Raw genomic sequence first — 27,948 nt, forward strand, 5'->3', positions numbered from 1 at the left:
CTGTGGTTTAAATGAGTAGGTGGGAGACTGGGGGTTTTCTGACAAATAATGGTTCCAAATAGGACTTCCTTCAGAGGTCTTCATTCCATCACACCCAGATTTGGTCTGCTTCTAAAATAAACTTGATTGAATGATTTGTATTGTTATCTTGGTAGCAACAATAAAAAATTTGGTAGCTCATCAAAGTTCAGATACTCAACATGAAAAATAGGTTGCTGTTACTCAAACATACTTAGTACAAACTGCCTGAAATGTAACAAGTTAAATTAAACTGCCTGTCTAAAAAAATCTACATACCAATAGTCAGTCTTTGTCATGGCGCCACCTACTTGTAAGACACAGTTAGCCTTGTGGGTCATGCTTCATTTGCTGTATGTCAACACTTGATATTGTGTCAAAAACACTTAACAATTCAAGGCCATTTAGGGGCTAGGGTTGAACAATATTCATATTGCAAAATTTCAGTATCTACAGATGTTTCATATGAACACTCAGTTGGATGAAATAGCTAACGTTCAAATATATCCTTTATTAGTCTGGATTCTTAAAGCATTGTGTCAAAAAAAAGCTATCACTCCTATGCCAAAAAGTAATTTTCAACAAAAACAAACAATGACAACGTCTTTATCTTTGTATTCGTAAGGTGTATTTCAAGTGTTCTGGAGGTAGAGTGCATGTCTGGGTCTTTTATTGGTACCTGATATGTTCTCTAATACTTTTTATCCTACTTGCCAAAGTCCAATAACTTATTTACAAGGCTTTAGAGGAACCTAGGGCTGCATATTAAATTGAATGCAGATTGGCTCGACACATGAAAAGCAGGATTAGTATTCAAGTGGTCCTATAAAAGCATATTAAAGTGTCATTAACTTTTGTTGGCATGACTGATTTCTAGCTCAGGGAGATCTTTTGGAAGCTGAAAAAGAATGAAAACTTTTCCTTTATGCAGCTACAGAGTTCAGTGACCAGGATCTAGAGATCCAGGGTACTTCCTTCCTTGGCTCTTATTAATCAGGGCCACCCCGGTTTGGTCTGACAAAACATAACAGTACAAGTAAAAAACAGCTTAGTGGGTTTAGTCCGCTCCTTTCTAGATTCACATGAGGCTATGGTGCTAATTTGTATTTGGTCTAACCCTTCTTTAGACCTCAGACTTCAGAGATTCATGGCCACTGGAAATGTCCTGGAGCTTTGTGGGAGTTCTTTTAACCCAACAGGAAAGAAACTATTGAGTCTGTGCTTAAAATTACACCTCCTTTTTTTGAACAAATCAAGACTACAGTATGTGTAGCTAATTTGAGATGTAGGTTTAGACTGCTAAGCCAAGATGTTACCAGTGTGTTGACATAGGTTTGAGGTTTACAAGGAAGTTGGTCCACAGAAGTTGGAATCTCAATGCTTTCATATAAGCACCAACATATTTTGACATACTCCTGCAGACACATTTCCATTGAAGCCAAGATTAGACCATAAAGGGATCTAAATGTTAGACCTCTTAAGCTCCAACATAAAATGTTACAATTTTCATCTGCAAGATTATATCCCCACATCCCTGTAATTTGGCGGCCCGGAATATGTGATGACTTTATAAGACATTTGAGTGAGGTTATGGGATTTTGTTTTTCTTTCTTTTTTCAGAAAAGTTGCTGGTCTTAACTGTCGCAACAGAGGAAACAGATGGCTTCCTGCGCTTTATGAAGTCGGCAAACTATTTCAACTACACTGTGAAGGTAAGTCAGTGTTCTCATAGTCTTTAACTTTATCAACAAATGTGCAGTCCTCCCATCTAACGAGGCTTCACTCGAACACACACGCAGACCAAATGTTTCAAACAAACTTGATTGATTGGGCCTCTTAAAGGGAACAATGAGGTGCGGCAAGCTGCAAAAACAAACCATCTTAAAGGGACACTCCTCAATGCAGGTCCAGAAACTCTCTCTGTGGTTGAAGCCACATTACACAAACAAGTCAGAGTTAGTGCAGCCAAGCATTTGCATTGCCCTCTGTCTCTCTTCTGCCAACACACTTAAGCTTCTTTTCTAGATTATTTTCTTTTACCATTACTTACAGATTCTTGCTTGTAACCTCTCTAAATGACCTTTGCTGTTGTCAGTTTGCTGTTATTCTTTGCTTGCTTATATTTTTCCTTGTGGCTCGAAATGCACCCATCTATGTAAAGCAAACCCAAGGAGACTGCATAAGTTAACAAAGAAAACAGGGACCTGACAGAACTTTGGTGTTATGTATGAGGCTGCTGTGAACTTCCAGACTCGTACTCCTACATCACCCTTCAGCTGTGTGCTTTTTCTTTCCACATTTCCATTACAAGCCACTGAGATACTGTGAAAGTGTATTCTGGCTCCACAGCACATGAGTTTTCAATTCTCACTTTGACGAAAGTTTCTTGGCTTGATACTGATTTTAAAGTGTCAAAAAGCATTAGTGATAAAGGAAATTAGTTCAATCAGCTAGAACAATCTATTTTTTTAACCAGCTGACGCATTTTGCTCAGCCTTTTTATGGAAATTCTTGTAATTTGTCCCAAAAAAAATGTCATCCTTATGCTAGAATCACCACTTGGTAGAATCACCACTTGGTTTTGAGATGTAAATTAATAAGGACTAAAATTTGAGTCTTTTTAGGGTGTAGTTTCTCACAGTGCAACTAGGCAAACTTCTGGTATGTTTTGGTGCAAGGCTTTAACATGAGAAGTATCTAACTTCTGAAGCATGTGCTCTGTTTCAGGTTCTGGGAATGGGAGAGGCATGGAAAGGTGGTGATGTGGGTCGCTCTATTGGTGGGGGGCAAAAAGTCAGACTACTGAAGGAGGCCATGGAGGCTCTGGCTGACCAGGAGGATTTGATCATCCTTACTGTGGATAGGTATGTTTGTCAAACAAAGATTTGACTTTTTATTCAACTATATATGACTGTATGGATTCACAACATGTATGTTTACTTTGACCAATACTCATTTTTACATTCATACTTGAAATTCAGGTACAATCTTACCTGTGAGACTTATATTTCCTAACTTCATATTTCTCATTCACTCATTCCTTGATGTTAGCATCTTAAGAAAATAAAGAAAAAGATCTTGCTGTGATTCATTTTTAGTTTCCTTTCTTTGTGTATCACTCTTATCAGAGATGTTGTTCTTATTCCCAGACGTCAGTCTGGTTGAGCTCTGTTCTGATTTACCTTTGATTTGAAATATAAAGCATCTCCATGACAAGAAAGGGAAGCAGAGCATCTCTAATTGCTGCGTAGATCCATCATTTAGAGATTAAACTTATTTTCACAATCACAGACTGTAATGATTGCTCTGAAAGCGATTCAACCTCCTCAGAGAGAGTCAGAGAGAGTCGCTTCTTCCCACTTAACTGGCGATTACCCACCCTCCGCTGTCTCATGTAAAGGCATCATTATAGAGCATGGGCAAATATGTGAGGAGGGTAATTTTCACATGCAGGTAGTAGAATTATAGTGGCTGATGTTTCAAGGCCAATGGAAAGTTTTGCTGAGATAATGTGAGTGGATTGGAATGATAACAGCTTTGCAGGCTGTGCTCTCTCTCTAATAGAGCAGATGATGATGATGATGATACTCACTGCACTAAGTCACATGAATTATTGCTAAGCAAAGTTTTCACACCTTGGCAACAGGTAATTGGATTATTTTTTATCCTCTTTGAAAATAGTGTGTTGTAGGAAACAGTATTTTACTACAGACATTTTGAGCCTTTCCCGGTGTTTCAATCAATAAAGCAGCAGCTGCTTCAGCCTCAGGTATGGTCGCATCCCTTTTGCCCCATAGTTGATTTATTTTACTGAAATGTAAGTGAAACTAAAATTCATCCATAGTATTGTTGAGCCTCTGAGTGGATGCTGAGTTCCCAAAATGAAAATAAACCACTGTCCACAGGTCAAAAGTACAGAGTGTTAGGGCCACATTAAAGAAGAAAAAAGAAAGAAATTACAGGAAAAATCGTAAATTCATGAGAATAAAGTCACAATATTACAAGAACTCTTACTATAACCCTAACAAGGCTAAAATTACAACTTGAATATAGTAATATTATGACTTTATTCTAATAATGTCACAACTTAATTCTCGTGAATTTATCCACAATTTATCCATATCAATTTACATTTTTTTTCTCTCACAGCTTTATTATTGTAAAATTACAACCCTATGTTATTAGTGCTGCATTCTTGAAATCTAATTTATTTCTTATTTTTATCTAATTTCTTAACATAGATATATAATTAACATATCAAATGTTGAAATTATAAAATGATATGCTTATTTTAAGGGCGACACTGCATTAAAAATAGATATGACTGCAGTGGAAATCACTGCATGTGCTCAGAATAATGGATGCTGTATCCCAGATTCTAAACAGGAAAGGGACCACCCAGCTTTTTTATCAGAGCACACTTCAAAAGCCAGCATCCATGGTGGTATAGGGATGCATAATTACTCTTGGCATGGGTAGCTTATATATCATGGAAGGCACCATTAATGCTGAGCAATATGCACAGGTTTTGGAGCAGCATATTGTGCCACCTAAACGATGTCATTTTCAGGGAAGACCTGATGCATAATACAGTAAGAGGATGCCAAACTACTTTTTTTTTTATATAAACATATGTTTATTGATTTTCTCATTTTTTAAGGGTATTTACAGAATTTTTCAAAATTTACAGAAAACACATAACATGTTTTATTTCAGTTACTCAAAGAGAACAAATATAACTGCTTACACAGTATTTGAGTGCTGAGTTACACTCCTAAAGTTTTGTTTTAGTAGCATAGCATTTCATGACTATTTGTTACTATTTTAGGTGACATTATGTTATACTACAAGTAGAAAGTAACATGGATCAGTTGGTTTTGAGGCGAAGCATGTCTGACATTATTTATTTTAAAAACATTATCATGATTGTTTTGTCAGGGACTGGAGGTCATTTTATACGACAGCAGTGACTGTAATTTACAACTTCACAAGGGGCAGTGAGTCCTTGTTTAAATGTGTTGGCCAGATGTGGATAGCCTGAAGCATACAGCCTTCTTCACCTACTGTATGTTAGACTGTGCTTCCTCTCATGACTTGCCTGAGGTAGCACAGGTTGTCCAAAGAGGTGGTTGTCTTTCCCTTTTCCTACCACTATATATAAAGCAGTTTGTATATAGTACAGGTTTTTTTGGGATCAGACATTTTTAGACTAGTGTGAGCTCACGCAAGTAAAGAATCAAAGTCGAGTGTAGAAGTGGGTGTTTTATAGCCAGTGACTCTGTGGAAAAGTTGTCACTTGGAGGAACCAGTTCTTTTACTGTTACAGCTTCACACTCTGGAGTAAAATCACATGAAAACTTTGGATTTGCACATCCTAAAATATCTGCCATTTAAATAATAGCATGCTTTTAAGTCACCACAAGGCCTTTGAAAAGGGTTAGGAAGTTTTTCCTTCATCGGTCATGGAACTCACTGAATGAATCAGCAGTTTGCCTGCCTGTACGAACGCAGACTGATGAAGAATGTCCACTGTTTACATTGAGACGTCTATCTATTCGAAACGTGTAGCAGCACAGGTTTCTTGTTTAAGAAAAGTGTCAAGCTGATAATGATCTGTTGTGTTTCATCTTCACTCCTCCCTTTTAGCTATGATCTTATCTTTGCTGGGGGACCAGAGGAGATTCTCAGGAAGTTCCAGCAAGCCAATCACAAGGTGCTCTTTGCTGCAGAGGGACTTATATGGCCAGATAAGCGACTGGCTGAAAAATACCCCTCAATCCGCAGCGGCAAGCGCTACCTCAACTCTGGAGGTGGGTGCCAAGAATTCTAAATATGCTTAAAATGCTGCAATGTTTCGGTCTATTGATTCTCTGTCAGGAGACTTTAGGTAATGGGAAGGTCCTCCTAAATTTCTGGATGTAAGCTGAACAAAATAAGATGATAGATAAGTCTATGTTTGTAACATCAGGCATCCACTTTACATTGAGGGAGTGACATCTGAGTTGTGCAGAAGCCTACTGAAAGTGAATCACCACCATGCCAACTAAGAAAGATGACAGTCAAACCTATGAGACGTGTCCAGTTTAGCTTGAATGCTGCATTGGCATCGGTAACCATGGAGCTGAGCAAGCCACATTTTTTAAGCTCATGGATGATTTGATTAGAACAATAGCAGAGCAGCTCTACTCAACTGTTGTATGTCTGTTTGAAATTCAAAAGGAGCACCATGAAGGAGCTTCCTTTATAAGTAAAGTTTTTTTATTTATTTCCTACGCATAAGAACTTTCTTCTGGTATGCATCTTCTTGGATTTGAAAGTTTGGTTCAGTCCCAGCACATGCAAACAGTTGCATGGTCTTTACGTAGGTTCACCCATGACATTCATTCTACAGGAACTAAATGCACTTAAATGCATTTTCCAATGTTTTCCAGTCCAATTCCTTTATCTCACATGTGTGACTAATGTAACTGTGTGATAGGCTTCATATGCTGCCAAAACATGGGTAACCCACATTACATCCTGTGCCTGAATAGACATCTTTAGCAGACACAGATGTAGGACCGAGGCTGCTGCTCTGCTAACATGCTTCAGCTTACACACGTGGTTTAGACACAGTACAGTATATCCCTAACCCCCACCTGACCCCACTTTGAATTCTAACCCCAACTGACATAGCATGAATCTTAATCCTTACACTAATCCATAGATAGATAGAGTTTATTTCAGACCCATAGGTCCATATCAGCACAAGAGTAATATAAAAGACTAAAAATTAGTAAATTACATGTCCAGCAAGAAATAAAAAGATCATATGACTACAGTTTACACATTCATTTTGCTGAGAGCATAAAAGGGCATTTGTTCCAATGTTTCCAAAAGCAAGAAAAATACCTTGTGTCACTTAATGTGGGCTGAGTGAGCTCCCTTAAAATTTCGTTTTCTGAATCAGCTAAGCGATGCATACATTTATACATCAACTTTCTTAGTACAGCATGAAATGTAGGGACATTGTTTGATACAAACATAAAACTTGCACTAGTCTATCTTAGTAATTTAAGGAAAATTCGATATGCATCATTATATGCTACCTGCTACCTGCTCACCATACACAGTGAATTTCATATTTGTCTTAATGGTTTTAATAAGGATAACTCTTTTTTAAGTTTAATTATTAAAAGCTAATTGTTAAATCAGTGACACATGGATTTTTGTTTTATAAACTGTACATTTTTTAATTTGAGCCATTTTATTGATGTTATGTGGTGTAGGAGTAGAGTTGTGTTGGACTAACTTAGTTCTGAACTAAGAATGTTAATTATAAATATTTCCATAATTAATCTTTAGAAATGTTACGGATTGGAGCCCATTATCAAGTATCAATAAATGTCTTTTTCCCTATGACAAAAAAAATATTGAATGTGTTTTTTCCCCTAAATCATATACAGTGTCTTAGACAGCAACATAATGCATGTAACTGACAGTATTAAATAGCTACAAAAAATACAGAGACCCACAAACTGTTTCACCTGCTGAACATCAACATGTGGGCTGGCTCATACAAATAACCTCCCTGAGCATATAGTTGTATTGAGAGTGAGGCTCAAACTACTTACAGCTGCAACAAGAGAACTGAACAGAAAAGTACTTCAGACTCACAGTGTCCAGTTCTCTGCCTACTTGTTCTCATTGAGTAAAATAAGCACGTCCATGTGGTCAGGTGTCAGACAGGAGTGCAACCGGGCCACAATCAATCATTGTAGGGGTAGAAAACACTCGCTCAGAAGGCACTGATGTTGCAGAGATACTGGAGTGCCAGCTTTGCCAGTCTGGGGAATCTTTCTGCATTGACTTTCTACCAGGCTGTCGGCTTTGTATCTAAAGATGGGATTAGGTCCTGTCTCAACATCCACACCTTTAGCCAGTTGGTTTGCATTGAAACATGCTTTAAATGACACCACCCTGATAGCTGAATGTAATATGAGACCACCCTTTGTTTATATCTACCGGATAGAAAATTGAAACAAACAGAAGCGCTTTTGAGCATGTTCTTAGAAATCATTCACTAAATACTGGATTAATTGTTTACATCCCTATTCTGAACCCAAACCTTAAATCAGTGGACACATGTTTATACATTCCCCGATCAGCTGTCAGACTCTGAAGACTTGCAGGCTTAGCTGGAATTCAAGGAGCTCAGCACCCGCACAGCCTCAGTGTTATTGTTTTAAAGAGTGGTGTGGTACCTTCAGGGAATGGGAACGTACTGGTGTTAGTTTTAAATGTAAAACCACCAGACTTTTTATTACTATTTCTTTAAATGAAATGGAAGTATATTTTTCTTGTAAACTCACTCTCTGAGGTATTTCCTGTCCAAGCGGATTTGGGCGGACAGAAGCTCATTCATGTTAACTGCATGCTTTGTTCCTTTTCAGCCCATTGACCTCCTCAACTCAAGCATTGTAGGGCTTCTACATAACAATAAAAAATATTTCTCTGCATATGTTAAATTTAACATCAAGCTTGTGAAAGAAAGTACAGAGAATGTCCAGGGATTTTCATACAAAGAAACAATAACAGTATGCTCTCATGCATAATCCACATGGCATGGCCAGCTGTATCCTGTCTGTCTTCAGGACACAGAAGTACTACTTTCTCTGTGGTCATCAGCCTGCTCTGACCTCCCACGCTGGACTTCAGCTGCCTCCAAGAGATCAGAGACTGTTTTTAGCATTCATTGTCATTGTCTTGACATGTGGATTTGTCTTGGCCCCCACAAAGTGCCACATTTTGTATAAAATTGCTGGTTTTGTTTGTGTTCCTATAGAGTGACCGCCTAAATGACCCTTGGCTAATGTTTTAGACGACTGGACACATACTTTCACAGAGAATACTGTGTTTCAGGGAAGGAATCGAGATACAGAAGGCCTGTGTTTGTGTGTGGCTTTGCGAGTTTATTTAGCTAAGTTTATCCAATCTACTCACTCACAAAACTAAGAATGTCTAAAACCAGTGACCAGTGGGCCCTAACAGCTGCAAAAACGTTTAATTGCAGCTTTCAAAATAGATGCATAATGATACAATTTTTGCAGTTTGCAGTCACTATTGTTTATTGTGTTTTTCAGCAGAGCAGAACAGTGAACTTTTCCAGAAGTATTGGGTCAAACAGGCCGGCAATTCCCAGCGCTCTCCAAGAGTTGTTGATTTTAAAGGCATCATTTTGCGGATAAGCAACCGACAATATGAGTCCCATAAAATTTCATGATTTCCTTTCAACTCTCCTTGCTCCAGCCATCTAGATTATGTCATGTCTATGCTTCAACTTGTTTACAGTGTCCACGGCCTCTTTTTAAATGATGGGATGCAAAACAGCGCAGACAAGCTACATAGCTGAACCCTGCAATCTGTTACTGCGGTCAGTGTCCTGGAGCGAGAGAAGGAAAAAGAGGAGACAGGGCAAAGCTGGAGAGGAGATTGCCATGAGAATGTACATTTAGGGAGGGTGTGAGATACTTGCACAGACAGTTCCATGATCCAGCTGCCCATTATTGCACTCCTTTCTATCTACAGACTGTGGGAAGAGAAAGTCCCTGCCCATTTCGTGTGTGCTCGGGATTATTGCCAAGAATCACACTTGGTGGAAGGCGTTCAGGCTTCCTCCAGTGAGGACTTTTGACCATGAAGTCAGCAGATAGTGTATAATTGTCGCTAACAGTCTGCCAGTTGTAGCCTATATAACCTTGTAAACTCTTCTCAACCCTACACTTTACGGCTGGATGTGTGGTTCACACTGTTATTTCCTTGCAGGTATCATCGGCTACGCCCCACACATAAACAGAATTGTTTCCCAGTGGAACCTCCATGACAACGATGATGACCAGCTCTTCTACACTAAATTATACTTGGATCCTTTAAAGCGAGTAAGTATTTTGAGCCAGCGCCAACACTTGGGTGTAAAATATATCCCTCAAAAGAAATCTTGAATGACTAAGATACTGTATGGTTTTGTGCCTTTCAGGAATCACTCAATATGACTTTGGACCACAAGTGCCAAATATTCCAAAACCTGAACGGGGCAGTTGGTGAGAAATTGCATTCCACAGTTGAATTCCTTGTTAATCTGTTCGCTATTAGTCAAATAATTCAAACTGAGGCATTTCATTCCACAGTTTAATGTAGGCACCTAAGATAAAAATAGAAAACAGCCCATTTAAAAACTTTTCCTTCCTTGTACTCTTCTGTTCCGGTTCCCACACTCTGGGAAAGATAGTGACATTATTTTCATGTAGACTTGGCGAACCGTCTAGTCCAAAGTTATTAACCTTCAAAGCTCTTGCCCATGTGTTAAATCCATTTTCATAACCTGGCCTGTTATGTCTCTTGTTCCCCTTTTTTGGCAGATGAAGTGCTTCTAAAGTTTGCAACAGACCGAGTGAGAGTTAGAAACACTGTGTATGACTCTCTGCCAGTGGTTGTCCATGGCAACGCGAACACCAAAGTGAGTAAGAAATTATGACCTCAGGCACACCTTGCATATGGCATAGATTGGATTCTTTCAAGTAAATGATTTTCATCAAGGACACTAGCTTTTGGCTAGAATGGCTGAATAATTCAACTCTTTTTCCCATTTGCAAATGGGTTTCTTTTGGACCGTGTCTCTCAGATTTTCAATTCTACATTCATTGCTTACAGTTACATGTAAGTGCATAGACACATACAAGAGATATTGATACTGCTGCTGTCACCAAGAACTTAGTCTTTAAAATCCAAACTGGTATTCAATGCCAGGGAAATATCCTGCCAAACCTAGGGTATTGTTCTTTTCTGTAGATGTCCCCAATTTTCTTTTTCTTTGTATTAGAATAAAGGACAGGAGGTCTGTATAATCACTCTATAGAGGATTTTTGTTTTGTATTCTAACCATCTCTCGACTGCTCCACCAACCTCCGTCTGCCTCTGGTCTTCCTTGGTAACAAACCAAATCCAACAAACTACTGAGTCATTCTTCCCGGAGGCCCCAACATCTGCAGGAGAAGCTCTAAATAGTAGATCACAGAATACTTGTCCAAGCAGTGGTTTCGACTGTTGGAGCTGTCTTGCAGGATCTCTTACTATTTATTTTTGTGACTTTCCAGTTATCTCGCCAGGTTCAGTCTGTTTGAAAAACATGAAGAAGTTATTGATGGATGTGTTAAGAGATTTGTGAAAACAGTAGAGCATGGACACCATTCTCCAAACATATTAGCACCTTGGGGGACAGAGCCTTTGCCATCACTGCGCCGGCTCTCTGGAACTCTCTCCCTCCACACATCCGCAACTCTGACTCACTTCAATCATTCAAAAACCACTTCAAGACCTACCTGTTCAAAAAAGGCATACAACACATGACCTATACCCCCGCCCCACCTCTGACTCTGTTCTGTTTTATTTGCCTGTTTTATTTTAACTTTTATTTTGTGTAAAGCGACTTTGAGTATTAAGAAAAGTGCTATATAAATCCTATTAATTATTAATTATTATTATTTTTATATTTGAATTCTTTGTGAACACCAAATACACAGAATTCATAATGATAAATAGAGTTTTGTTATCAGTCTCTAATACAGCCACAAAGGCAGTGTCCAGTTGATTGATTCTTGGTTAATTCAAGGTTTATATAGCATAACCAGTTAGCTCCAGAAATATCAACTGATTTCATGCAAATAAGACAAAGCTAGCAAAATGTCAGTGTTAACATTTGCAATATGCTGACATAAATGAAGGCAGCTGAGAAGAAAGAAAAAAGGACAATACAGGGTTGAGTCTCAGTTTCATTGCAAAGAAGGTTTAAACCTTCCTTACAATGAAACTGAGGCTACAAATTTGTAGCCTCTTGGTCCTTCATCTGACATCTGATACTGCCTGTCGTTTCTGTCTTATTCATAAAACAAATCATCGGGCCAAATATTACATTCATATACCAAGGTACAGTATTCCAAACAGCTCAAGGCTATAACAGGGAGCTGAAAAGATTTTCTGTGTTTTTTATTTGATTGATATTCATCTTCTGCTAACAGACATTTATGCTCTTTCTTTTTTTCCTTTGCAGATGTACTTGAACTACTTAGGTAATTATGTCCCCAATACATGGAACTACGAGCATGGGTGTAGCCACTGCGATGATGACATTGTGGACTTGTCTCAGTTAAAAGTAAGTGCTTCAAATTGAGACATTTTCTCTTCTGTTTGCCATCCCATATTCAAAGTGCAGCTGTGGAAAGTTTGTATTTGCGGACATAGGAAAGGATGAAACATTGCCCTGTCTCCCAGTGTGAACCATTGTGAACTATGTGCGTTTGTCTAGACAGCAGGAGTGGAGCCCACTTTGTCCTATTTCGACAGATAAGCAGGACCGTTAGTGCTGCACACACTGCACCCTTTCCAACGAAAATAGGTTATGTGCCTGCTGGTCCTTTTGGACCCTTTTAAAAGAGCACAAGTGCCAGGGAAACTCCTCAGGGAAGAGGAAGCCCGGCACTGCTGTGGTGCAGGATATGGCTTCTGGGGTTTTTAGAAGGGTTCATTTAAAGGGGTGTCACTGTCGGCCAGCCTGCCTTTTAGTGGGCTTTCAGTATGGGTTTTATCCACAATAGTAAGTTATGGTGGTTACGTTGAAAATTTGTCGCAGAGTTCAGCCAAGCCTGGCGACATATAGACAGCAGGAATGGCAGGCAGAAGGAAATGTCTCTGGCTGTGTGGTTGCTTCTGTCAACAATGTTAGCAAACGTTACTTCAGTTTTTGTGGACATAGTTCTGCAGTATGCACAAGAGACCAGTAAATCTATTTTATTATCCTTCTTTTCATCTACATTTCTGATAGACCCGCAACAATTTTGACACTAACCTCACTGTTGTTTTTGTCAAATTTCAAAGAAAGATGTCCATCATTTGCTTGTTAAAGCTTATATCGTTTATAATAACAAATGAAGACTCTTTAGGCTTTAGAGTGTTGATTTGACAAATTAAAAACTTTCAAGACCCCACTTTGGGCTCTTGGAAGTTGGGATGTGCATTTTTTTCTCTCATTAATGTTCCATAGACTGAACACATAATCCAGTTATCATGACAACGCTCAGCATATTAATAATGCAGATAATACGTTTCAGCTTTTTCAACATGTTCAAAAGAGAGAGAGAGAAAATAATTTATTTTGCAATTAATTCACATCAAGGCTTTCAGTGTACACAGACGGCAGGTTTACATTCATCCTGAATGCTCTATAAATAAATCTGCTTCAATACTGTGACTGGAGCTGATTCAATACAAACCCAGCTACATGAAAGGCCTCTTTGTGAAAGATGCTCTCAGTGACCTTCCAAAGTGCATACTAAAAAATGCTGCTTCTCAATAATAGTCAGGTTATTTCTCAAAACGTTTCATTCGACTGTGTTTTTGGGACTGAGAGTTCTAGGAGACAGGTCATGTGGACACGCTGGTCTTACTGGGGTAAAACCAGGTCACTGGCTGTCTAGCTTGGTTTTTGGTGTACTTGGGTTTTGGTTTTCTCCCCATGGCAGCACACTGTGATTCACAACCAAAGCCCTGTACTGAGCTAGCCAGAGTCCTGCACTGCTAACTCTTGTCTTGTTTTGTTCAATTGAAGGGCTAGTTGTCCCTGTAGTCTGCTTCAGTCAGTAAAAGATGCTTTATTTTACTGTTTCCCATCCTTTTTCCTCTCTTTTTCCTTTGCTGCCTGTCCACTGTAAGTCCATAACAATTTATGGTCACACTAGCAAGATGCATGAGTTCCCGTACTTGTACCCTAAACACAGTCTTTGCGGAACTTGCAAATTAGATGGTTCTGCGCGAATCCCTTTTCATCCCCGTCCCAGACCTTTGCTGTGAACTGGTCAAGAGGATCAGGGATCCAGACTGAGCTGTGTGGGCTGGAGCTAGTGTCATGGGAAAATGTTTCTTAGTCTCTTCTCTGTGTCTCTTGCTTTATTTCCCTTTATATCTTCCTTGCCCTTTACTGTCTGAGCAGTAATTTTGAACATGGGTTTTCACTAAAAAAGACATATACGTGGCATTCCAGTTTACAAGTAAGGATTATTTTGAAACTGTTCATATGAGATCTCTCAGTTATTGTGTGGGAACTAGTAGCAGGAAAGGCCCAGGCAATGTTTACTTATCTTAAACCTAAGGAGTTACAGTTCTTGGATGGAACAGTGCAGAGAGGAAAGAGGATTTGCATTAGTGGAAAAAAGAGTTGTTAACGGAGGGAGGAACCATGTTCTTTGTTTATGTCCTAAGGGAAGTGTCAATTTCATCAGTGGTGAGTATTAAACAATGTTCCATCGTATAAATAGCTTGTTTGAAATAGTACTAGTGTATTTCTTCTCTGATCTAAACAGGAGTATCCAAATGTGATGGTTGGAGTATTCATCGAGCAGCCCACTCCATTTCTTCCTGAATTCTTCCAGCGGCTGCTGACCCTGGACTATCCCAAAGATAAACTCAATCTCTTCATCCATAACAATGTGAGTGCAAGCAGCTGCATATGCTATTAACATACCCTCATTTAATAAATATCTATAATGGATCATGTTTGGCTCTATATATGACACCTTTAATCCATTAATATCGGTACTCCCACTCAGGAGGTTTACCACGAGAAGCACATCCAGAGTTTCTGGGAAGAGAACAGGAACGTGTTCCACAGCTTCAAGGTTGTGGGACCAGAGGAAAATCTGAGCCAAGGAGAGGCCAGGAACATGGGCATGTATGTGTGTCTCTTCTCAAAATGTAGCATCTCTTTGAAGTTGTGGTTTAAGGAAGGAAATCATTCAACCAAATGTTTCTGTCTTGGTGAGAGCATAGAATCGTGCATCTGGTATTCTACCCACCAGTCAGACAGGTGGAGTTTGTCTCCCTGGTTCCTCCTGCGGGCTCATTCTCTCTCATTGCTCAGTGTTAAGTAATACTCTGTCATCCTGAGATAATTCAATCTGTGAGGTCTTATCTGAGAGGTTCTATCAAAGCCCAACACGCCTAAAAGCATTGGCCAGGACAGCCCTATAATGAAGACGTCTAGGGTTTATTAGCAGCCTCTAATCTTCATAAAATCACATTTATCCGCTCGAAGCATAAAGATAGTCAGTGAGAGTCTAACTCTCTGTGATTACATCCAAGTATTTCATTGACTGTAATCAGTGCCAAATTGAGTAATCACTACTTTCTCTTCTGTGTGTGTTTTCGATTTTATTAGGGACCTTTGCCGTAAGGATGCCACATGTGACTTTTACTTCAGCATCGATTCAGATGTGATGCTCACCAACAGACAGACACTGAAGCTTCTCATCGAGCAGAACAGGTAAGCATGTGGTGCCATGAAGAGGAGCCAAACTGAAAACAAGTCAACAAGCCTCCCTGGTGGCTGTTGTGATTGTGAACTGTTGGAAGTTGTCCCTCAAGTGGCAAACCCACAGGAACATTACAGCCGAGTGAATAAAAGTTTAAAAATAAGACGCCTTGGCTTCCTGTTTTCCATGGCCACATGGAAAGAGTGGAATAGTCAATTGCCCTAACCCCGAAATGCCAGTCTTCATTATACAAAAAACAAACATGCAAACCCTTTTCCCCTTTTGCAGCTCGTGATTGTTAAGAAACATTCCCGTAAACTCAATGTAATGTGGCAGTGGCGTGGCATTCTGTCCCGTTGGAGGCATGCAAAGTAAAAGCCTTTCTAGGATTATTTAAGGACAGCATGAGAACTCTCTGCTGGCACTGACGCGGTGGGAAGAAAACACTGATCTGTTTTCACCAAGGAGCATTACTATACAGTGCTGCAGCGCATCCATATCAAGCTACCCTGTCATTTATGGCTCAATTATTGGAAAGTTTATTTCTTACGGTAGAAAAAGTACTTTTCTTTGGTGGTTTCTGTTTGTAAGACAGCAGCGGAAAAATCATTCAAATTCTAGGAAATCGACCAGATTCAGAGTTTAGAAAAACAGCTTTCAGCAATTTGTTATACTGAATCCAGTTTAGGATGATTTCCTGCCCTGCTTTGAATTACACAGTTCTACAATCTGATTGTAACTGGGCAGGTTATCATATCAGGCCAAGGAGAGGCTGATCTCATCAATGCACCACTCTGGCTTTAGCTGTAAGAGACCCAGTACATTAGGTGGTTGGATGTCTGTGAGATGTCACTTGAGTTTTATCCGCTCTGACAGAATTACCATCTCTCTGCTCCGTCTCCTTCTTCCCTACAGAAAAATAATTGGCCCCCTTGTCACTCGTCACAGCAAGCTGTGGTCCAACTTCTGGGGAGCTTTGAGTCTGGATGGTTATTACGCTCGCTCGGAGGATTATGTCGACATTGTGCAGAGGAAACGTGTGTAAGTCACAAGAGCAATACAGGCGCATACGGCATGGCTTTGCATTTTTATGGTTCACACACACCAGAGTTGGATCTCTGTGTGTCCATGACTAAAGTAAATCATGTGGTTTTTATCATAAATAAGTAAATCAAGATGTTATTATGATAAGCTACTTCTTACAATACACATGAACAACAACACAGGCCAAAATCAACCTGAGCAGTCATAAAGTACAAACAAACAAAGCCTGAATTATGGAAAAAAGAAAGCTCTTATCAAAGTCCAGTTTTTGTCTCACATATTATTTTCATGTGTTTAAAATGAGTTGAAAATGTGTACAGATACTGATATCATAATTTGTAAGTCCCCTAAAAATCAACATGTGTCAGATCTATGTAATACTGTTTAAACTGATTAAGAATAGTCTTCAGTGTCAACAATCCTGCTCAAATCAAAGAAATGTTTGGTATCAGCTTTTATTTCACTGCTTCTGGATTGTGAAGCAGCTGAATAGACGGTGAATAGTGCAAATCCAGAAGAGACACTGGGCCAGATTTTAAGAGAAAACATATTTAGTAAGCAATTATTTAAAGACAGCTCAGAAATAAGAGATTTTAAGAGGAAGAAGAATAAAATTGGATACATAGTTTTTTAATACCGGAGGGGAATATCACTTTTTACACTTTGGCGGGACCTCACATAGAAAGGCATCCCGAGTACTCAGGGGTTGCTCAAGGGGCACCAAGGCAATACCAATCTAATGACTTTAAGGCGCAGGAACTTTACCCCGGAACTAGGGACTTTACCCCTGAACTACGTGTGTTTCGACCAGAGGAACCAGAGTCTAAATTTAGTTCAGGGGTAGATAATCTCCCCCCTGAAAAGCCCCTGCTTGGGGGTTAGTACTTTTCAAAGGTCCTGGGACTTTCGGTTGAACGTAACGGTGTTTGTGGAGTTTACACAGTTGTTGAAACACAGAGGGAGTTCCTGGGAATGCATACTAGTTTAGTTTTTTATTAAGATTTCAAAATATTATTTAATATAATTTTTTTTTCTCCATACGTCACTGGCCTGATTTGCACAATCTACCCGGGACTTCAGCCCGCGGTCGATACGCAGACAATAATGGGGGCACAGGAACCCTTTAGTTCCAGGGAAAGTAGTTCTGGGGGCTAAAAGACCCCGGAACACTTGGTCGAAATGCACCTTTAGTCTGTACTGGGATTTGAACTGATAACCCTCTGGTTCCCAAGCCAAGTCCCAAAAACCTGAGCAACTACAAAACCTCAAAGCAGCTTAAATCCAATACCTAGCAACGTCACTGTTACTTGGCTTGCATTAGTGTTAGCTAGCTAACATCAATGTTGGCTAACTAACACAATCACTTGCAAATAATTTCTAATCTTCCAAGCCACACTGTTGAACAGTAATATTAGCTTAAAAATGGTAGAATACTGTTGCACCGTAGACCTGAACTGTAGCTCTGTCTCCATTTGGATTTCACTCCACATTGTTGTTTCAGCTGCTGCTCAGTTGGTTTTAATTAATATAAAGGGATTTATATAAGTTGCTTTTTTCTTATCATGTTATAAATTATTTATTTCTCCTCAAATGACCCCGATATCATACCTGAAGTCCATAAGGTTTAAAATGAATAATCTCCAGTATTCAAGGAAGGTCAATGCAAAGTGATCATTTATTTTGCCTGTTCCTGTCTTGTTGTTTCTAGGGGTGTGTGGAACATTCCTTACATGGCACATGTATACCTTGTCAAGGGCAGTACATTGAGGAATGAGCTGAAAGAAAGGAACTACTTTGTTCTGGAGAAACTAGACCCTGATATGTCTTTGTGTAGAAATGCCAGAGAAATGGTAAGTTTACTCAACCATCCATCTTCATGTCACACTCCTATAAACATATTGTCATAAGGAACAAGTCTGCAGGAATACCATATATGCATACACGCATAGAAAGATTAGGTGCTGCTAGGTTACAAATACAATGAATCTTAACGTAAAAGCCCAACAGCTCAACGGAATCCAAATGACGGCAAGTATGAGAGGTTTTAAATGTCTGTGTATGTCATCATGGCATGATCCTCCTTTCTGTACGGTTTCTTTGTGGTGCTTTCGTGTTCTTGCCTCCACTTGTATCCCATCAGCCTTGACTTTCTCTTGCCCGCATTGTAACATAACCACAGACATTGCAACCGGCTGCAGTCCCCCACTGGCTAGCTGACAGAAGTTGTCTTGTCTGTTGTGTGTTCTCCTTTCCTTTTATAAACTGTTGAATCAGCTGTGTTTTTGTAATCTCTTATTTTCAACAAACAAATACCGTGCCTGATCCAAACTCTGTGTGCTGTCGGGTTACCTTTTACCCAGCATGCATTCCCCCCGTATTAATCCACCAAAACATCAGCTTCAGAGGGAACCTTGCTCCTTTTTTCATGCATTTCTTCTCCTCCCATGTTTGTGACATATGTACACAATTCAACTGTCACCCTGTCTCATATTCTGATATCGTAATTCATGTTATCCTATTTACATGATGCTTCTCCTTCATTTTAGACAAGTCACAGAGAAAAAGACTCTCCTTCACCGGAATCATTCCATATGCTCAGGCCCCCAAAGGTGTCCGTTTGCTTTGATTCTTTTGCTGCCTGAAACATCCATTTCCAATGGGTTAGCAGGAGGCTCATTTCATAAGCAAACTCTATCACGTGCTAAAGATGAAAAGAATTCTTGGCCCTGAGATAAAGTCTGTGAAAGTGTATTTCATGAAGCTTAACAGAGATTTGGCAGTTACACAATTTGCTATTTTTTCTTGCTGCCTTTTTCATATGAAGATGTCTGGCAGCTCTTTGGAAATTGATGTTGACATTTTGCTTGAGTTTTGGTTTAAAATCAGATATTCTTGTCTAAGATAGAGAAAGAAAACACTGGTGTCTGCCCTGTTTTTAAAAATGCTTTCCATGAGGAAATCAAGGAGGAGAAAGAAGGTTGGAGAGTCGGTTCACATGCAAGTCCCCTGTCCTGATGCTTTACCCTGAAACAGCCAAACTTTACAGAAAACATATGTAACCAGCTGCTTCCTTTAAACACACTGACTGATCTCAGACTAGGCTCCAAAAATATGTCTATTGACTCCTGAGAGTGTCCTGGTCTAAATCACAGGGTTCACATTATGAATTCAGACGTGAGCAATTTGGAAACCTTTACCAGGAAATTGCAAAAGTATTCCTAATTCATCATCTTGTCCTTCACAAAGCCTAGTCTGATAGTGAGTCCAAATCCAGCCGTTCACAGCCCCTCCTCATGCTTTACTGTAGAGGGAATATCATTCCTGGATTTGCTTAATCCCTAGCTCCCTAGCAGCCCTCTGTTCCTGTTCCCCCACTCCTTTTACCTCACTGTCCCACCCTCTCCTATCCCCAAACCACCAACACCCTGCAGCCCCAACATCCATAAATAATCTTAGATTATTTATATGGCATCTGTGTTTGTCTAAATCAATAAACAATAGATTTCAGTGTGTTAAAGCACACTTAAATCGTACTTCTTCATTTTTTGTGCAAATGAAGCTTTGAAGTAGTTTGCTACAAGAAACAGTTTGTCAGGTTCTATGCTAGTGCTAACTATTAATATGTCACTATAATTATATCATGCAGTACTATTATGTTCTGTAATTGTGCATGTGTAATGGCTAGGTAGATATTAAGCTTTCTGTGAAATGTCAGAGATAATTCAACTTTTATGTGCTGTGAAACTAACTGAAGTTTTTCCTGTTTGCTGCAGGGAGTCTTCATGTCCCTTACAAACCGACACGACTTCGGGAGGCTTATTTCCACAGCCAATTATAACATTTCTCATTATAACAATGACTTGTGGCAGATATATGAAAACCCAGTGGTAAGCCATTAGAATCTCTCATTATTCTCCGACACATTTCTCTGAATAGCTGGGATAAACAGCAGCCACCTGTAAAGGCTATTAGCTGTAATGGGAGGGGATTCCAGATGTGAGATGATTTTGAAATAATGACTTGAGTGTGTTAAGACTCCTGACTGATAAGGCTTTGTGATTTTCTCCTGAATTTTGCATGCTGGGACCTGCTCTGTGGGAGAGGGGGATTAACTCTGTTAGGTATGCAGGTCAGCAAACAGTCCAAAAGAATGGTCACTAATCATTAAACTCTTTCTCCTCGCAGGACTGGAAGGAGAAGTACATCCACAAGAACTATACTCGCATTTTTACAGAGAACTACATGGAGGAGGTAGGTATTTGTGTGCGTGCGTGTGTGTGTGTGTGTGTGTGTGTGTGTGTGTGTGTGTGTGTGTGTGTGTGTGTGTGTGTGTGTGTGTGTGTGTGTGTGTTCATCTGTTCGTGCCAGACTGTAAGGGAATGACATAATTTCACAGACAAAGCCCAACATCTGTTTTCAACATATCTGGATATTACATTACATCCACACTGTAGCTCAAGGTGGAGGTGTGACTGAAGTCTATTCTCAGAAGTCTATCTGAGCTGCTGCTGTGTGTGTGTGTGTGTGTGTGTGTGTGTGTGTGTGTGTGTGTGTGTGTGCGTGTGTGCGTGTGCGTGTGCCTGTGCGTGTGTATTGCAGCCCTGTCCAGATGTGTTCTGGTTCCCCGTGTTCTCAGCGAAGGCCTGTGATGAAATAGTGGGGGAGATGGAGCACCTGGGTTCCTGGTCTGGAGGAAACCATGAGGTCAGTGCTGTTCCCTGAGGTTCACTGAACACAGTGGTGTAGACAACACATTGCAGGCATGCACTGACTTTTAATGAGGTTTTGTTATTAGGTCTTTTTGGCAAGAACAAGATAGTGAAAAATAACAAAAGGCTGCAACATCAACAGCTTTAGCCATAAAATTTCAGACAATAAAATACAAATGCAGATCGTATGATATGGTCTGTAAAATCAAGACTCGGGTTGTAGCTGTCATTACACAAGTTGTCTCTAAATCAATCAAATCCCAAGTCAGCTGCCATGTCACTTTTTTTTTTTTCTCTACGAATTTTTTGCCACTTTTGAGTATTTTTTCGGTAAATATCTACGGAGTTAGCTTCCTTGTTCCTAAAGTTTCTCATCAATTAAAGTCTGAAGAGCTGCTACTATGCTTATTTGTTCAATGAATAAAGACTACAGAGGAATTTGCTTCCATGTCACTATTTCTGTCAATAGAAGAAAAAAAAGAGTTAGCCACAATGTCATGGATGTTTTCTGTAAGTAGCCACTACAGAGTTAGCTACCATGTCACAAATGTTTCTTTTTATAGAAAAACAGACAGTATAGTTAGAAACCATGTCACAGTTTTTTTCTGTAAATAGAGACTAAAGGGTTAGCTGCCATGTCATGACATTTTTTCAATTAATAAAGGCTACAAGGCTAGCAGCATGTTAGTAATATTTCTGCAGAGTTAGCTGAGTTTTGCTAATCCTCTCTATTATTAAAGACTACAAAGTTAGCTGCCATGTCGCTAATTCTTACTATAAATAAAGTCTTAAAAGTTAGGAGTCATTACACTGCTCCTTTTTGCTATAAAATTAAAACTCAAGATTTAGCTACCAACTTACTTATGTTCATGGTTTAGCTGCCATGGTGATAATTTTATCTGTAAAACAAGACCAAAAAGTCGACTCTAAGTCTGTGCTTTTGGCTGAAAGGTTACATTCAATCATTAACATGCAAACAATGAAACCCTTACCTGCTGATAGTGTTGCCAACTCCTTAGTGAGGAAGGTAGCTATTGGCTGTCCTAAAAGTCGCTATAAGTCGCTAAATGATGTCATCACTTAATTTGCATAATCTGAATTGTAATAGATGCTGTAGGAGAGACTAAATGAGAGTAAAAAAACACCCTAAATATGTTTAGAACTACACTTAGGAGCCTAGAACAAATCAAAGTAAAACGTGAAATTTTTCAACCATAACATTTTCTACATTTTTAGTGTATACAATCTTCATTAAAGGCCCTGTGAGGAGTTTTGAACTCGCTGAGAAACAGACTGAAAATGATACTGATGCCTCTTTATGACCTTCAATAGCAAACAAGACCATCAGCAGCAACACTAACACCTTCTATGTTGTAATTTTTAATGCCTGAAACCGCCCTGGGGGTGTAGGTCCCAGACCAGATAATGGACTTCTTGCTTCAGAAACAGCCTTTATTTGACTGTTTTCATGGAAAATAATCACATTGCCTGATAAAATTGACTGTTGAAGACAACAGGATGAGGGTTTTGTTGAAAACACTACTTTTGTATGTATAGGACAAGAGATAAGAGGTATCACTTTGTCCACAAGGGGGGCGCCAGAATTGATACAAAACAAAAGTTCCTCACAGCTGCTTTAACAATCTAAATGGACCAAAAAAGAGACAGTAGGCGGGCTCAGCCATTGGTGTCTTCGTACATGCGTGACACATTTGCAGTCTGCACGCTGAGGGTTGAATGCCTCCTGCTCTGAATGCAGCCTAGGAGGGACTCACAGCAGCGCCTGGGCATGATACATGCTTTCACGTCAGTCTCAAACAGTCTTCATTTAACACCAGAAAAAGTTGCTAGATTTGTCGCTAGTCACTTTTTTGAAAAAGAGTTGCTAGAGGGGTCTGAAAACTCTCTAAATATAGTGACAAAGTCGTTAAGTTGGCAACACTGTCTGCTGACATTTAGAAGGTCAAATGTTTGCTGAAGTCTCCATCTTTGTCAGAACATGATCATTTAGCCTTCCATCATGGCTTACAAAAATCTTAAGATGTGAAATTGAAAGAGACCTTTTGCAATTGAATGTGTTAAAACATGTAAAGCTTTTTCAGTTGAGTCCTATATCCCCCCCCCCCCCCCCCCCCCCCCCCAAAAAAAAAGAACAAGTGAAAATATAATTATTTGTTAAAGTGGTAGCACATGGTTAACACAGTTTTTGACATTTTGGCTCATTTCTAACCTACAGAAGATAGTTTTATATAATTGAATTAGAAGACACAAAATCAATTTCATAAAAATGTGTTAAACTTTTTAATTGCTTCAGTTTGATAATTATCAGAGTAGAGAGTGGTTAGTGTTTGTTTGTGTCCTGGTCAAATTTATTATAGCACACTTAACAGGGGGACGAGGAGGGAAATAAAGTTCCTTGTGTTTCCTTGTAAACTTTATTGGAACAGTAATGTATTTTTTGTTTACGACAGTTTGGTGAGCTCTTACTTTCAGGGTCGATAGTGCATCATTCTTTTTTAATGTTGATGTCATATATTTGTTTCGACACGCATAATCTCATTCAAACACACACACAGACACACAGACATGACTGGGGTTCTCATGCGCTCTCAGACTTAATTTTATCACCATCATCTGCAGGTCTGTCATTTACATGTTTCCAGATAAATGGTTATGATGTTCTGTCTTACGTTTATGGTTTCTAATTCATGTGGCCTGTTTTATGTAGTTTGGAATTGGTGTTTAACGTGTCTAAAAGTTTGCCTTGGAGACAAAATGTGCTCAGATACTTTGACTCACTGTGTTTGGGAAATGGTTGAGCTGGATGGATCATTAAGCCTCACACAGACAGACAGCAGTACAGCCTGCGGTTTTTTGAGACACACGCACACACGCACAGACACATTATGACTTTAAAAACTGTGGACACAAACAGCCAGGAAGGTGGGTCATTTGTTCCACTATTAATCACAAAGCAGTAAGTTTAATTTCTTCTTTTTTCCCCTCAGGACAAGCGAATCGCCGGGGGCTACGAGACAGTGCCAACAGACGACATTCACATGAAGCAGATCGGCTTTGACAAGGAGTGGCTGCACTTCATCCGAGAGTTCATATCACCTGTCACATTAAAAGTTTTCTCTGGATACTACACAAAGGTTGGTCTGACCTCGTGGAAAAAAATAATAGAAGATAGACAAACAGACCCGACTTCTTTTTCAATGAACCTGCACCTGAAGGAAAATCTGTTTCCACATTTGCAGTGGGTTGACAGGTTTTTCTTATGTTAGATGTCCAAATATACACTGTCAACTAATTCTGTGTATTTCTGCCCCTTCATCGCAGGGTTACGCTATAATGAACTTTGTTGTGAAATACACCCCTGAAAGGCAAGCATACCTGAGGCCACATCATGATTCCTCCACCTTCACAATCAACATCGCTCTCAATAACAAAGACACAGACTTTCAGGTATTAAAGGAATCTTTTTGAAGACCTGCATTCACAATATTCTTCTTACTTTGTTAATTAGGGTATAGCAATGAGGTTCAATATAATTTGGAAAAATGTCTGAAAAGCAGTTCAGCAGTCAGAATAGCACAATGATAAAAACAAGGTACTTGTGCTGTGATGAAAGAAAAAGTGCACACTAAGAAACCCTTTCCTTTTTGCTTTCATCCCAATATTTGTGCTCTAGCATTAAATTACATGACTTTCTACATTGCGCCTAATGTTCCCCAACACCCAAACTTAAAGATAGATGGGCTGCAAGAGCCAGTTCATCACTGAGGTTATCAAGTGGGCATCTCCATTTCCTACTGGTTTGTCAAGTTGGGCCTGCAAAACCTCTGTAACACGGGACTTCCACCAGATCCGTGTCCGGTCCGTCTCCGATCCGCAGCGGTCCGGAGCAGGACCGCCGGACAGCTGGAGTCATGTGACCGAGGTTTTCCCACGGCAATCACTGAATCAAGGATTCTCCTCCTCCTCGCCTCGTCCATGTTGTCTTTATCAGCCTCTAAAAACCTCTGACCTGATGACTCCAGGCGTCACTCTAAATAAAAAAAAATTGTCATAGTTAAGTTAAAAACGATCTAACGATAACTCAGATTGTTTTATTCTGAAATTGAACCAGGTTTTTATTTTGTTTTGGTGCCTGACTTCCTGTCCCGCTCCATCTGCTCTGTGCTGAATTGATGCGTCGTGCTCCGGCATCCGGCACAAGTAGAAGTCTTGCATATCTGATCCGTTGCGTTCCAACTTGCCGGATCAGAGACGCAGCCGGAACACAACGGAGCGGATCCAGTGGAAGTTAACAGATTGACTAGAATAGAAATCAGATCCAGTGCCGTGACGGATCGTAAACGGACCTGGTGGAATTTGGCCTTTAACTCCAGCGCCCCACAACCAGCCCCTTCCATGCTAGCTCTCACTTCCCACCATAACAACACACCAACAAACACAAGACAGAGAGAAAAACTGAGAAGAGTCTGTAGAGAGATGTTTGAAAAAGGACAACTGTTTGAAATAATAACTGTGCCATCAAGTTTCAAAATCTTAACCCTTTTATGGTTTTGTAACCCTCTGTCCTGAATTAGGGTGGAGGTTGCCGTTTCCACAGGTATAACTGTTCCATAGAATCACCAAGGAAAGGCTGGAGCTTCATGCACCCAGGACGACTGACTCATCTTCACGAAGGCTTGCCCACCACCAACGGCACCCGCTATATCGCTGTCTCCTTCATCGACCCTTGAACTCTCTGATTAGACTGTAAATTAGTTTTTTTGACCATGCTTCATCTTTTGTGTTGCCATGTTTGTGTTGTTTTGTCGTTTAAACCATAGTGCCTTTACATGTTTTGCTGATGCAGTTCTGTTTCAAAGCAGTTGCTTTAAAAGAAGAGACCATTGCATTAAAGGAATCTCTGTCAAACAGAGTGTAGATTAGAAAGTGACAAAATAAGATGCACAAGCAGGAAGAAAGAGAAACAAGCTCACAGGGTTACCGCTTTTGCTTCACACGCATTTCCATTTTGTTTTTTGTTTTTGGACCCCAAAAAAACATTGTGCAAAGATTTCCTGGTACTGTAGCTACTCCTGGCATTTATGATACTGATTTTTACACTGTCATGGTAACCATCAATAAAACACATTGGAAGCTATGCTAGCAGTTAGCGTAACCATGCTAGCATGCGCCCAGTCTTTGTGTTTACATTTGTGTTTTGGGGTGTAATTCCCTCATCCCATTCATGTCACAAAATCATGCCATTATTACTTCAAGAATGACTACTGGTGCTTTCAACCTCCATGTTTCTGCATTAAGGATTCAGGTCACTTTGATGCAGATTGTTTTTCTGCCCTGAGAGAGCTCAGATTCTGTTTGTTATTTAAAGTTTGGTTTGTGCCCGAAAAAGAATATATTTTTGGAATTTTGCACACAAGAAAAAAAAGACAGCAGAGTTCAATGTGAGTTCTGTTCGAATGAAGTTCAATGTTTTGTATTACTTGAAAGGATTGTTTCTTTCTTTGAAATTGGTTGGTGTCATTTGCTTTTCTGAAGAACATTCTGCAACTTTTTTGAGAGATATTTGTTCATGGACTTTTTGACTTTTCTTCCTGAAAAGTTGTTTAACTTATTGACAAAATATAATAAAAGTCTTTTAAAAAAAACGTATTGTTTTCTTTTTATTACATCATAAAACAGCAGTGCTTGATATTTCAAGACCTTAACAGACTCTTCTTACTGACTCAGCATTAAGTCCCTGCTGATTTTTCTGGCAGAATTATAGAAATGTCTGGGAATGATCACATCCACTTTATATAGCCTTTTATTGTGTAATCACTCCATCAGTTCATCCTTCAGTCTATCAAGTAGTTCCACATTGAACATGTCAGATGTAGAAGCAATCAGGTCTGGTCTGTAGTTCTGCTTCGTTTCAACACTTGAGTGTGATGATGTACATGAGTGTGAGTGTAGTTCAGTTTACTTTAAGGGCACAGTGCAAGCACGTACATGTAACCTTAGAAAAACTTTAGGGCTGATGCCAAAACAGAGGGGGGTGAACAGAAAACCTGTCATCCATTAGAGAAAGGAGGGTCAGTGCTCTTATTTATCTCTTCAAGGTCTGACCCTTCGGTGAAATCTTGTTACTTTTTAGCACCCAAAGTGTCTAGACACTTGAGGACCCCCCTCTCCTGTAAGGCTTGTCTTTTTACCCCTGAGACCTGCCTCCGTGACTACAGGCACACGTTTTTGAACCCTGAAGGCTGAATGTCTGAGTAGCTGCTGAGGAGAGGAGGAGGAGATTTAGGTCAGCATGGGGGGAAAGGCTCTCATGCTGAAAGAGCCCCTTTGTGGCCGCCGTTTCCCTCTCTCTGCCCTGCGTTCAGCCCCTCTGAAAGGTGACATTGATCTGGGCCAGGCGTGCAGAGCAACCTGCATACCTTCTACGGGTAGGTTTGACAGCGGAACGGCTACTTTTAAAGGCAGAAACAGAAGGAAGTGTTTTAAGTCAGATTTATGTCTAAAGTGAGACGGAGAATAAAACAGACTGGGCATTTGAAATACAAACACAGAATGTCTCAGATCATTTTGTTCATGTTAGACTTGAAAGAGTTCTCAACTGCCAAGTGCATGTTTTTAAAGTCAAACCCGATCACACCAGTAGGTCAGAAACACCCAGTTATACACCCCTTCTTTGGGTCAACGGGAAACATGATCCCTTCCCAAAGTAAATTCAAGCGTGCCACTAACTGCAGGGTGCCCGCTGACAGATAGTGATTAAGCCATTACTGCGGCATCCACGCTGGTCCTGACTAAACAAAGGATTTAAATTAAGTGTT

The 27,948-nt window shown here is 39.8% G+C and overlaps 1 protein-coding gene across 2 annotated transcripts in view; it reads left to right on the forward strand.

Annotated features, from left to right (window-relative positions):
- The window catches only part of plod2 (procollagen-lysine, 2-oxoglutarate 5-dioxygenase 2), a 38,886-nt gene extending 12,119 nt beyond the window's left edge, over positions 1 to 26,767 (forward strand). The window contains exons 2-20 of one of the 2 annotated variants that reach the window (XM_034707037.1): positions 1,639 to 1,730; positions 2,746 to 2,882; positions 5,665 to 5,828; positions 9,823 to 9,935; positions 10,034 to 10,097; positions 10,416 to 10,513; positions 12,104 to 12,205; positions 14,409 to 14,534; positions 14,655 to 14,776; positions 15,263 to 15,367; positions 16,272 to 16,397; positions 18,109 to 18,250; positions 18,947 to 19,009; positions 20,174 to 20,287; positions 20,586 to 20,651; positions 21,000 to 21,104; positions 24,118 to 24,264; positions 24,452 to 24,577; positions 25,705 to 26,767. In XM_034707037.1, coding sequence (XP_034562928.1) covers positions 1,639 to 1,730; positions 2,746 to 2,882; positions 5,665 to 5,828; positions 9,823 to 9,935; positions 10,034 to 10,097; positions 10,416 to 10,513; positions 12,104 to 12,205; positions 14,409 to 14,534; positions 14,655 to 14,776; positions 15,263 to 15,367; positions 16,272 to 16,397; positions 18,109 to 18,250; positions 18,947 to 19,009; positions 20,174 to 20,287; positions 20,586 to 20,651; positions 21,000 to 21,104; positions 24,118 to 24,264; positions 24,452 to 24,577; positions 25,705 to 25,860 — 2,168 coding nt within the window. In that variant the 3' untranslated portion in view covers positions 25,861 to 26,767. The remainder of the gene's footprint in view (positions 1 to 1,638; positions 1,731 to 2,745; positions 2,883 to 5,664; positions 5,829 to 9,822; positions 9,936 to 10,033; positions 10,098 to 10,415; positions 10,514 to 12,103; positions 12,206 to 14,408; positions 14,535 to 14,654; positions 14,777 to 15,262; positions 15,368 to 16,271; positions 16,398 to 18,108; positions 18,251 to 18,946; positions 19,010 to 20,173; positions 20,288 to 20,585; positions 20,652 to 20,999; positions 21,105 to 24,117; positions 24,265 to 24,451; positions 24,578 to 25,704) is intronic. The other variant, XM_034707038.1, reaches the window with a different exon arrangement.
- The last annotated feature ends 1,181 nt before the right edge of the window (positions 26,768 to 27,948 follow it).

The sequence above is a fragment of the Notolabrus celidotus genome, chromosome 17, assembly GCF_009762535.1.
Source record: "Notolabrus celidotus isolate fNotCel1 chromosome 17, fNotCel1.pri, whole genome shotgun sequence".
Classification (NCBI taxonomy): Eukaryota; Metazoa; Chordata; class Actinopteri; order Labriformes; family Labridae; genus Notolabrus; species Notolabrus celidotus.